The sequence below is a fragment of the Candoia aspera genome, chromosome 1 (assembly GCF_035149785.1).
Source record: "Candoia aspera isolate rCanAsp1 chromosome 1, rCanAsp1.hap2, whole genome shotgun sequence".
NCBI classification, from domain to species: domain Eukaryota; kingdom Metazoa; phylum Chordata; class Lepidosauria; order Squamata; family Boidae; genus Candoia; species Candoia aspera.
This window is the reverse complement of record NC_086153.1, coordinates 36163919-36176697: the sequence shown is the minus strand read 5'-3', so window position 1 is coordinate 36176697 and position 12779 is coordinate 36163919. Positions and strand designations below refer to the sequence as shown.

The 12779-nt window shown below is 38.1% G+C and overlaps 1 protein-coding gene across 2 annotated transcripts in view; it reads left to right on the top strand.

Annotated features, from left to right (window-relative positions):
- The window catches only part of MSH2 (mutS homolog 2), an 82310-nt gene that overhangs the window by 52666 nt on the left and 16865 nt on the right, over positions 1-12779 (top strand). For both annotated transcript variants that reach the window (XM_063301783.1, XM_063301793.1), the window contains 3 exons: positions 8730-8853; positions 10359-10509; positions 10698-10795. In XM_063301783.1, the coding sequence (XP_063157853.1) occupies positions 8730-8853; positions 10359-10509; positions 10698-10795 (373 nt within the window). The remainder of the gene's footprint in view (positions 1-8729; positions 8854-10358; positions 10510-10697; positions 10796-12779) is intronic.

The window sequence follows — 12779 nt, the reverse complement described above, 5'->3', positions numbered from 1 at the left end:
TTCCACCAGCCACTCCCATACTCCAGTGGTACTCAGTGACATAATTCTTTTCACTTTTCCAGGAAACCTTTATATTCCCTTTCTTAATGTCCACTTTCTATTTATTCAGTTGGGAGAGTAGCCTATTCTCTAATATCTTTTGATTGGTGCTTTTTCTTCCTGAAGTAGCTCTATATTCACACTTACTTCTTACATCTCTTTCCTTCCATGTCTATTTTCCCCAAGATTCACTCTTGACTGGCAAAAATGGTCTGTCTCATATTCAGAACCTCTTATCACATTGTATCCTTCACTAATATTCTGTCTTTCTTCCTAAACAATCAAATCAATTCAGTTCTTTTTTTATCCGTGTGCATGCAGGAATAGACTTATGCTTAAATGATATATTTGAAATAGAGCTTTTTCTAAGGAAATACAAAGAAGTCATCATTCGTTCTTGTGTCTCTGAATGTTCCAGTAGTCTTTTCCATATTCTCTTCTCTTGTTCCCACTCGTCTATTAATGTCATATAGCAAAGCCTTTTTTTTCCTGGATTGCATGTCACAATCTTGCATATGTTATGGTTATCACCTGGTGGGCCCGTAGGTATTAACCTCTGCTGCCCATCATGACTTTGATCAATCACAGTTTTCACATAGTGCTCTTTAATACAATAAAATTACCAGGCTTACTCATACCTATGCTACATGCAGTATTCCCTGTTAATGATGAGAACAGTACTCTCAGTTCTGGCACATTTTGGTCAATATGCTACAAGAATAGTTTTATCCCAAACATGATCACACACTTCTCTGGAAGTTAGGGTTTCTAATTTAGAAGCCACTTTGCAAGTCCATGTCTTATCAGTGAAGAGGTTCATGCAGAATAGTAACAGACACTCAGAACAACAGATCAAATTGTGTAACTCAGAACCACGTGTACTAGATGGACTGTAGTACCCATTGCTTAGATTAGTAATAGTCACATGTGATAGAAAGAGCTTGTGTATTTTTGTGTGTGTGAGCGTCTGTATGTGTTAGCAATGAACAAAATTTTGCAGAGCTGATTGAATAAGCAATCTTTATTTCTGGGAAGACCCACTCAAAAAGAGATAAGGAGAAAGTCATAAGTTAAAAGCAATATTTTTTCCAATAATTTTATTAATGATTATATTATACAGATAAAACTAATTCAACTACATAATACAGAAAATACATTTACATTTTTTTATTTAAGAAAGTGCAATAAAAGAAAAAAAGGAAAAGAAGTATAGAAAAAGAAACCTCCCCTTCATTCCCAGGAAGTATAATCAACGTTAACAACTTATCACTATCTCTTAAAATACAACCAAACACCTCTTCATTTCATACCTCACCCTATTCTCTATACCGCCTTGGAAACCTCATCTCTCCGTATTAATCAGCAAAGGCCCAGTAAGGGTTGTCAGAAATAACAACGCAAGTATTACGAATTATATTTATTCTACCCAATTTGAATCCTTCTTTTCCATTTAAACAGATCCCCCTATTTCCTCTCATCAAATAATCCAAGTCCAGCGCCAGTCAAAAAACAAACATTACCAGAAATAACATCATCATCCAGTCCCAATGAAAAAGCTGTTAAACATTACCAGAAATAGCAACCCATTATTTTAACCCTGATCAAGTAAACCAATTCTGTTTTCTTCTTTCTCCCAACGATCTTTAAATTCCTCAAAGAAAGTCCTAACATCTGCCTTCTCATACTCATAGTTTCTTCCCTCAAAACTCTTGTCGTCATCTTTGTTGTCAGACCCCTTTTGTAATTCCATTGTGACAACTCCAGCAAATCCCTTCTGTAAATCCAGTAAAAGAAAATAATCCACATCGCTCTTCTGATTTATTATTTGTATAACTTTTTAATTTTTAAGTCATCATTCAATTTCATTTGTAAATCCATTATTTCCATCTCTTTCTTCCAGGCTGTAATTTTAAAATCCACCTGTAAGTCAATTTCAGTTTTATTCAGTGTGGCTTGTTCCTCTTCAATAAAATCAAACATTTCTTTTAAGCTAGCCATCTGGTGCACTCTAGTGTCCAACCTTCAAAGTTGTCTTATCAGTTTCAGAGTATAAACAGAAAAAATTTCCCATGAGAAAGGATCCTTTCAATTAACTTCAAAGTCTTAAATCAAGTCCATCTGAGCCCTTAATCCATTTAAAACTTTCTAAATCATTTAAAGATGACCATCCTTTTGCTGTATATTCCAAAAAGTACAAATCTTTAAACTTATAGTTAAACTTTTTTTGAAGGATTGAAGGAGACTCACCTAGTGATTTCAATAAACTTGCCAGTCTGAAGATTCTCAATCTTTAAAAAAAAAACAGCCAAGGGGGGGAAAAATTAAATCCAAAGTGATTAAGATACGAGCCTCAGTCAAGCTTAGTCCATATAGGCGACATTAGCGGCTATAAGCCGAATGGAATCCCGTGACTCCCAGCCAATCGCAAGCTGCCCACAAAAATGCAGTTCTTGCCAAACAAACAAACAAACAAAAAGCTAGCTGTAGGGACTACATGTGGGTAATATTGTGACTCTCTTTACTCTAGAGAGATTTCAGCAGCCCAAAGCCTGCATCTGGGCACCATTTTTGGCTGCAATGGGTTCCTTTATTTTAGAGGAACATCGGTTTGCCATAATGGCTCACCGGAAGTCAGAAGTTAAAAGAAATATTGAGTGTTTTTTGCCTCCGCTCCTATCAGATGCTTACATCAACTTTCTCCACCCTCATGCCTCAAGCTGTATTGGATATCAACTCCCATAATTTCTACCCATAATAAAATAAAACTATATCTTATTCCAGAAATATAAAGGCTTATGTTAAATCAATCAGATGATTAAAAGTTCCAAATATATTTGGATCTAAAGGGATGGTCTGTATTATCATTTTTAAAAGGTTAAATTAAGATTTTACTGTGTTATGCTGGTAAAGATATAAATAAATTATTATAGATTAGAACTCAACTCTTGAATTACTTAGGACTCTCTGTTCTTGCTCTTGCAGCTAATGTTCCCTTTTGTCCTTCCATACCTTCCAGCTAAGCTGTTTTTTCTTTAAAAGCAAACAACAAAATTGAGACAGTGATACGAAGTGGTAGAGCAGGGCATAACTTTAAATAAATGGAGCATTCTGTGCCAGGCTTTGTTAGCATTTTCACATTCATGGACAATTCACTTGTGGTTACTGGGATAGTAAACTTTCTGAAGTGTAAAAAACTAGACTCTTATGGTCAGAGATTTTATGAGCTTGAGTTTAAAACCTTTATGAATCTTTTATTCCCCTCTTTGCAGAAGGTGAAGCTACAAGTCACCATGGCAACCAAATTACTAGCCTTTGCTGAATAAATTTTCTGTGTACGGATTGAAGTTTTTAGAGCCCACCAATATGTCTCCATTATCTCTGTTATATAGACCCCCCCTTTCTTTCTGTCCCTTCAAGTCTTTTTTTTTTTTTTTGACTGCTGGCAACTGTCTGGACTAGTCCCTGCAGTTTTCTTGGCAAGGTTTTTTTTGAAGTGGTTTGCCATTGCCTTCTTCCTAGGGCTGAGAGAGAGATCAAGATCAACCAGCTGGCTTTGTGCCTAAGGCGAGACTCACAGTCTCCTGGTTTCTAGCCTGGAGCCTTAACCGCTACACCAGACTGGCTCTCATATAGATCCATTGTTAAGAATTATATTTTACAGACAGCCTTCAAGTATTGGAAGATGGCTATCAGACCAGGTCTCCCCTTAACCTTCTCTTCTTTAGGCTATGCATACCCATTTCCTTTAACCATTCTTTGTAGGATTTAGCCTCCAAGCCTCTCAGTCCTAGTTGCTCTTCTCTACACTCTTTCTAGTTCTTTAGTGTTCTAAATTTAAATTTTAAAATTCAAGAAAAGTTAACATAGTGATGTAATCAAAGCAGTCAGTTAAAACTGTGGCAAACCATTGCCCTATTAGCCATTTAATCAGCTTTGATTGTCAACAACTCCCAAAAGTCAGGGACAATTGTACTATTAGTTATCCTTATATAATGCATAATGGGCCAGATTTGAGCCAAGGAGTGTTTGCATGTGTGCTGTTGTTGAGTTAAGAGTCCCAAGAGGAAGGAGTCTATGTATCTCATAGGAAAGAGAATTGGCATGCCTTGAATTCAGTGCCTGGTGGAAAAGAAAGAGGAAGTTTTCTTACTTTACCTGGCATTGTTAATTCTTTGGAGGTATTACACTTTTCTGAGAATCTTAGGCAGTGACAGTATGGAATCAATGCAGGACTCAAAGCAAAAATAAACAAGGCTGACTGCAGTATTTATTGATTCAGTGCGTTCTGGAGGGGAAATCTGCAAAATGATTGTGGGTGCTTCGTCTACCAACAAAAGGAATGCACTAGTACTTACACATTTCAGAAAAGGGGAAGGGACTGGTGATGCATGCATACTAATGAGCAACAGATCTCTCAGGTTGCTTCCTGCCCCCTCTGCTATCTACTTCGCAGAAAGCAGTTGTCTTAGTGAAGAAAATGAACAGGTCTGTAGGACAAGGGAGGGAGTAATTTAGGGGTGCCAAATGCAGGAAGGAGGATACATTCTTCTTGGGCATCTGGCATGGGTTGATGTGGGAATGTCCAGATGAGGGTTGCCATAAGTTGGTGTGAAGAGCTAGTTTCAAGGCTGTTGTAAATTTCTTACGTCACACAATTTGATTTAACCAATTTGATTTAGCCTTTCCTACTCATCTAGAAACTTATTTTCCTTATTTTCCTCAAAATGGCATTCCATTATTCCTACCCCTGAAGAAAATGAAGGGTTTCTCTATAGGAGTCAATAGTGCAGTATGATTGTAAAGCTTCATCTTTTTTTTTTTTTTTTTGCTGCAGTTAAGGTTTGGATAGCTGTGGAAAAAAAGGCACGAAAATCCTTTTCCGGATTTCACAAGTTGCTTTTGTCATTTTTTCACAGGCTTGGGAGTGAAGGAAAAGAACTCATGGGGTGTAAGAGTTCCATCCCCTTTCAAAAATTTCCTTCCAAGTTTCTAGTAAAAGTAGGATTCTTCTATTAATATTCTCCTGTCCATTTTTCAGTGTGGCTTAGGAACTGATTGTGGAAGGCTTTCTGATTTGTTAACCAGTACATGAACTTGCAAGCCAGGAATTTCATTTAAAAACTTAATAAATGCAGAATTGGTGAATTCATTTAAAGGGCATTCCACCTTGAGAGGTAGGATCTTAAAACAGGAGAAACATGTTTTCATTTAAAATAATTTTATCTTGCTTTTTCTATTACATATCCCTCCTTTGTACTAAAAACTGCCCAGGAATGCTGAACCTCATATTATTAACATCACTGGAATCATTTTCAAGAAATAATTCCTCTCTGGCTGGGAACTCTGAATATTCTCCATCATAGTGGACTTCCAGCCATCCGTAGGACGCATTTTTGCATTCATCTTCAAAGATGCCCAGTTGTGTTGGAGCACAAGAATCCTTGCAAGCTGTGTATGTTAGCAGTAGCCTTTCTTAACTATTGCTTTTCAACAGTTAGGCTATGTGAAAGCTTCACAGCCCTAGTAGCTAACAGCCACAAAAAGATCTGTAACTTTGTCGTCTATTTAGAGCCATCTGTATTAGTGACCATCAATGCAATTTATTTATTTAATCATATTTATATGGCCACGCATCTCACGAAATGTGACTCTAGGTGGCATACAATCAAACCATAAAAAACAAGTACAAAAAATATTATTATTAAAAGGCTAGGAGGGAGTGTCAGACTTTACAAACAATGGAGCTATCTTGTGACAGTCAATTCCATAAATCAGAGATAGGCAACACATGGTCAAACTTTCAACCTTCTTCTTCCTCTTCTTGACAATTCTCCTTTTCCTACATAGGACTTTTTTATAGGGTTTATTTCTCAGTCCTTTCTCTGTCCTCTCGTTTCTAACTATTAATCAAGATTATGCTATTGAAGACTGAGCATTGCTTCTTTAACTGCTGTATTTTTCTCTGTGATGCATCACATCTCTTCCCCCTGAGACAGGCATGGTGGATTTGAAGCCTGTCTGGTTGACTGGTCCTTTGTTGTTGTCAAGGAAAAAAAATTGCATTAGCATGTTGCAACGCTTTCTTATGGAAGACTAAGAATTGAAAGGACTGTAGTGACAGGTACTATGGCATAAGCCAAGGATTTGGTGAAGTCATTTCATGGTTGGGGGATCATCTGTAACCAACTCAGTGGGAGTCTCCATAAATAATACAACAGTTATTGAACAACCCACTTGACAGTTAAGGCTTTCTTTTCAATAATGGAATGTTCAGTCATCTGAGAGGCTAGATGTTACTAGCTGCTTTTCTTTACCTAGGCATTGTGGCAAGATGTTTCTGGATGCTTTTCTTTACCTAGGCATTGTGGCAGGATGACTTCTTTATTGTACTTGAAGCATCTGTTTGAACTATAAAAAGTCATTGAAAATCTGTTGCCCAAAGGTATGCCCTTTATATAGCAAAACCGTAAGCGTTTGGAATAAAACTTCTTGCCATGGAGACTAGAGAATCTGTCTAGGGGAATTATTTTTCATCAGGTCAGTTGCTGCCATTGAAAGCTGTTCCCCCACCCCACCCCACCCCACCCCCCAATGATGTATTTACCAGTAGCTCTTGAGGAGGTCTAGGGGTTGTGATGTAGCAGGCCTATTGTACCTGATCCATACTTGGGGCATGGGATAGGTGTCAGACTTGGGAATTTGCTTTATTTTCTGGAAGTCTATCAAAATTGAAAAACTAATTCACTAAAATAAAAAATAAACTTATTAAAATAAATTTAAATTCATTAAAATAAATCTAAAAAACTAAACCCAGCTGATTCTGGGTGGGGTGTGGAATTGTCTTAGTCATACCCAATTCTTTCATTACTTTTACCACCTGAATAATTTTATGCAACTATGACAGAGTGAGGAGTTCATTACTGGCCCCTGGTTATTGAGCTGTGCACAATTCCTAATACTGCCTCTGATTTTCTCCACACTAATAACCCTGAGGATTTTCACTAGTAGTATGTGATGTCATCAATCAGCTCTGGCCCTCAAACAGTGCTACCAACTCTAGCCTCAGCATATGATTTTCTTCAGCATTATGGCAGTCCCTGACTCCTGCCCTGGACTCTTCCTTCAGATCCCTGTCCAGTTGCTATGTTAATCTTACATAAGAGAAGAAACAGCCACTTATCACTGATCAGAGTAGTTCTCCTGCTCAATGGCAGGACTGCCCGTGGGAAGCCTTAAAGGGTCTCTTTAAAACCAGGTCTGCCTCACCCAACCGGGACAGCTTGGGGTGATATAGCAGTTACTTTGGCTGTTACTTGCTGCTACTACTTTCTTGGCAAGGCAAAAAGGAGGAAAATGCAGTTCTCTTTCTGTTAATTGTCAAACATAAGGGCACGTTAGGCCCAGTATCTGGTAGGTAGACCACTTGGAGAGGCCTAGGTCTTCTGAGGCATGTTAAAACTCCACATGGTATAAATTGGCAAAATAGTTACTTAAAATATTATCTGGATGTTCTGTATCCGGGAAGACTTCAACCCACAACTTATAGTGGGCTTGGGTTCTTTTGTTCCTTTCTTTCCCCAGAGCTAGCTACTGCTCTTAGGGAAATTCAAAAGCAAAAAAGCCTTGAGTAAATTCCTCTCTCATTATTTAATCTCAAGGTCAAGGGGGTTCTTGCTCAGGGCAGTTTACTTTATAAAAGGTAGAAGGAGATTGGTCTATAGGTCAATTGTGGATGCATTCTGGGGTACCTGTTACAGGCCTCTGTTAAGTAATGATTGAGTTTATGCCTGAGCATTTGTCTCAGGACTCTTTCAGACCTGAAGCATCAGTGTTGTTGCTATGAAAAGGGGAATGGTGATTTATAAATAAAAGTTCGAATTTCTGTTGAGGACAAATTCAATTGCTGATACAGCATTGTGATTAAGAGGCTAAGATTTGATTTAGTGTAATTAAGTTACTCTACTTCATTTGCAGATGGGGAGGAGGAGTTGTAGGTCTCCACTATAATTTTTAACAAATTGCATTCTAATTTTTTTTTTTTAACGATGCAGCTTCAGATTGTTGTTTTGGTGAATGCATGGAAGGAATAATAGCTTTTCACATGAAGCAGATCCCTAGATTATTGGTGCTTCTAAATAGAGCTTTTATTGTGCAGACTTCTTGCCTTGTTCGCACAATTGAATGAGGCATTTCAAACCCTCGTTTTTCTGTTTATATTTTTTCTAAGTACTTCGTTATCTATTAAAGAAGGAAAAATGGAATATGAATATAGTAGCTTTGGAATGATAAAAATAGAAGCTCTTTAGAAGAGGGAAAGTTGAACAGAATTCCCAGAGTAGCAAGTCATAGTGGTTTTCTTTCCTAGGTAAAATGAGATGCATTACACGACAATCATTCCCTAATCCCCTGCTTCTATCATGGGTGTAAGAAAAACGGTTTGGCCTCACCTGCTGCTGTGTAATTTTCTGTGAATAAGGAATTTATGAGGGGAGATTCCAACACATGCTTTGTAGTGGTAGGAAATCATCATTTTTGCTGAAAGCTCTGATTGGCTCTTTGGCTGCAAAATTAAATGATTTTTGTGATTATTTTTCCAGACCCTTTGGATTAATGAAAGCTTTAGTCAATCTATCACATTCGTTAGCTGAGTTTGTAATATGAGTGCAAATTTTGTGGAATTTGTTTCCTAGGTGGAAAGTCACGAATACCTTGTGAAACCTTCCATTGACCCCAGCCTTGCTGAATTGAGAGAAAATATGGATAAGCTGGAAGGAAAAATGCAGGGTGTGCTGAAAACTGCAGCCAAGGAACTAAGTATGTTGGAGGGTGGGAATTATTTACCATGAAGTATTTTTAACTTTTTGTTTTCCTTTGAAGTTACTATCAATATTGACTTGCTCAATATTGACAGTGCTGCATGTCAGCCTTCTTCAGCCTGGGGATTTCTGGGAGTTGTAACCCCAGTCATCTGGAGGCACCAGGTTAGGTAAAGCTGCTGCAAATTGCTACTTTTAATCTGTTCTTGGAAAGTTGTTAGGGTTTCTTCAGTAAGACAGACAGACGTGCTTCCCACTGCTACTAATATTCACTTTGAACTTTAGTCACTTTCCAAGTTCAGTTAGTCCTTTTATTCACTGTGTACATACAGTGTATCCAATGAATACATAAGCTTTCTTAGGCATATCTGCAGTGGTCCTTGATGTGGAAAAGGTCCTTTGAAGATACAGTTCTTGAAGATTATTGTAGTATTCAAGGATGCCCATGCAGTGATGTTGTAGCTTTTCCCCCCCATCAGTTTCCTGACATATCACTTCTACTAAAAATTTAAAAACTGCAGAAACTGTGGAGTCAAATGCTCCATACTTCTGAAGTGCATCTCTTCTTAGGCTTGCTATATGATGCCAGTACATTGAGGAGTTCCACGTTATGCAGATTTGACTACTAAATTGATGTGCCTTTATAAGGATTATTATATAAAGAATAAATAGGCTGTAGAAAACAGGCATTCCTAATCTTAGGACATTTGTAATTTTGAAATGAAGAAAGGAGGGATGAAGAATATGCATTCAGTGATCTGGTAAGATTATGCTGTTGACAGACTAATTATTAATTTCCTCTGAGAGTGCTGTCCAAAGCAATTAAGTAAGTGGCCTTATTTGAGGCACCTGCATCTTATTTGTCTCAGCAAGTGGCAGCACCTACTTGTCTGAGTTTGAAGCTAAGCAGGATTGGTCCTAGTTACTCTTCCCTAGAGACTTCTAGGGAAGTTGAAAAACATCCCAGAAGAAGCCAGTGACAAATTACTTCCATACTCTACCCCCACCAATTGTTATTGTTGTTGAGATCAGTTCAAGGTTATCTTTATCCTTACCTTAACTTTACCTCCCCTTAACCAATTTGGAACATAGATTGAGGTGGGCATTTTTAGAACTGAAGCTTGCATAATTCTTGATTGTAGGCTTTTCTCACTGTGGCTTAAGGGGATTTCTAATACAAAGCATTAAGAGCTTATTTCCCTTACCACTGTTTAGGTAATGTGATGTTGCAAATTAGAAATCCCTATAGTGTTAGGAGGTCCACTAATTAAAATTCCTCTGATGGTTTTATCTGGCCAGCTTGGTGCTAGGACTTACTCCAAGCCCTATGTCTGCTCAGTTGACTTTTCAGTAAGGGACCTGGCACAATTTTGAGCAGCAAAACTCAGCCAAGAAAGAGATTTGATCACTGAGTGAGGCTAACGCAGGAGTGATTTGTGTGCTTTTATAGTGCCATAATCAGTCATACACGTTATTTCCTCTTTCCTTCCCAAATGAAAAAAGGTTTGGAAGCTGGCAAGAGTATCAAATTAGAATGCAATGCACAATTTGGACATTTTTTCAGAATTACCTACAGAGAGGAGAAGGTTTTGCGGAATAATTTGAAATATAAGATCTTGGAAACCCAGAAGAATGGGGTGAAATTTTCCAACAGGTAATATCAAAATCACAGGTCAGTTCTGTTCTTGTCTTTAGCCCTAAATAGCATCTTAAGTGTGCTGCTTGGAAAATGAACAAGAAATACAAAAAGGTGTATGTCATTGTAGTTCCTGAGAAAACAGTGGAATGTTACTGTTCAATGTGAAATGTTACAAGCATTTCTGGCTTTTTTGTTGTGTCCAGTGCATTGAAAGAGATTAATGAAGAGTATATGAAGAGCAGAAAAGAATATGAAGAAATGCAAGATGTTGTAGTTAAAGAAATAATCAATGTTGCATCGGGTAAGACTGTGTGCATTTTTTTCTAAATTCATCTCTTCTATCATACGCATTTATCAATATGTTAATATCCCCTCTTAAGCAGAACTTAATTTGGTTCAATATTTGGTGTAACAAAAAGTAATATCAGTTATAGAGTAACAAAAATGCTATTCAAGAAACAGAAGGCATATAGAAACTTCCCACAACTAATTTCTGCTGAAACACACTGTCATTCTCAGTCTCCATTCCCACCAAATTGTATCCATTCTCCTTTTAAACTAAGATAGACAGACAGACTTAAATTTGTTGTGGCCATCCACTCCAGCAGACTCTGGTCGGCTTACAAAATCCAATACATGGTTATAAGAGTTTAAACATAAAACAGCACAAGATAGCCTGGTCTGAAAACAACCACAACAATAAAAACCCAACAAGGGCCTGACAAACACATTAACCCCAGGCCTGGGAGCAGGGCCAGGTTTTAAGGGCTTTCTGGAACCCTGAGAAAGTAGGCGCCATCTGTGTCAGTGATGTTCCATTTTTTTATAGAAACTAAACCAATAGTGGATGATCTTGTTTCTAGAAAGAGAATACAGGCATCTTTGAATTTCTGCCTTCTATAAAGTCACAGCATTAGCTAAAGAGGTTTTAGCTCTAGCAGGAATTGCCAGATTGTGAGTTTTAAATCCTAATTTTGCCATTTTAAAAACAAACTTGCATCATGCTTGCCATAGACATAGCTGAGTTTTGGCAAATGTTCTTGGCTATCTGTACCTCTGCCCTTGTGTCTGTAAATGAATGATAAATCAAAGTGCCTTTTCTGATCATGTCTTGCAGGTAGAGCAGAAAAAGCTTTTTCCTGGGTGGTAGGGAAGTGATGAATAGACAGCATAAGCATGAGTAAGATTATGACACAAACAAATAGAATAGCTTGTAGCTTTCTCTTGCAAATGTTCCAGATTGCATGAGTGCTCATGACTAGTGGCTGTCTAACCATTTGGTACATAATGTTCCAAGCAATAAGCAATACTTTAAATTCATTGGTCTAAATAGTAACTTCCAATTCTAGACATTGAATATATGTCAGAACAGGTTTGTGGAGATTAGCAAAATAGATTCAGTCCACAAAGCAAGAATTTTTTAATGCTGCATTTTTCCATGTCTCTTTAAATGTGCTGGGTAACATAAACTTCTATGGATTTTTTTTTCCTAAAAGGGATTTCAGAGTTCATTTACAGTCTTCAGCCTCTTTGTCAGCTGATTCTTGTATTCACTATAAAATGGAGTAAAGCATAATTAGATGCCATGAAGCTCTTTTATCAGTCTGTCCACTAAATGCTGGAAGCCTTCAGACAACCATGTCTTTATTATTCATTTTATTTTTATTATTCAAATTTTGCTACCGCCCATCTCCCCCAAAAGGGGCGGTTTACAATAAAATTAAAACTATAATAATAACAATTAAAATCTATTAAAACAATTACAAATATAAAATGCAATATAAGTAAGTATGCAATCCAAGAGGTTAAAAATTCTGATCAGGTGGGAGGGGCTCTAAGGTGTGAGCCAACCCCATGGATGGTTGCCCATCTGCCCACCCCATGCAAGATGGCAAAACCAGGTTTTCAGGGCCCTCCTGAAGGTCGGAAGTGAAGGCGCCTGCCTCACCTCTGAGGGCAAGATGTTCCAAAGGGCGGGGGCAACTGCAGAGAAGGCCCACTTCCTGGACCCCGCCAGATGGAATTCTCTTATTGACAGGGTCCGCAACGTGCCCTCTCTGCCTGACTGGGTGGGGCGGGTCGATATTATGGGGATGAGTCGGTCCCTCAGGTAACCTGGCCCCATGCCATGTAGGGCTTTAAAGGTCATAACCAACACCTTGAATTGGACCCAGAAGCAAACTGGCACCCAGTGCAGCTCACGCAGTAAAGGTGTTATATGTGCCAATCTAGGGGCACCAAAAATAACCTGCGCGACTGCATTCTGGACCAGCTGAAGCTTCCGG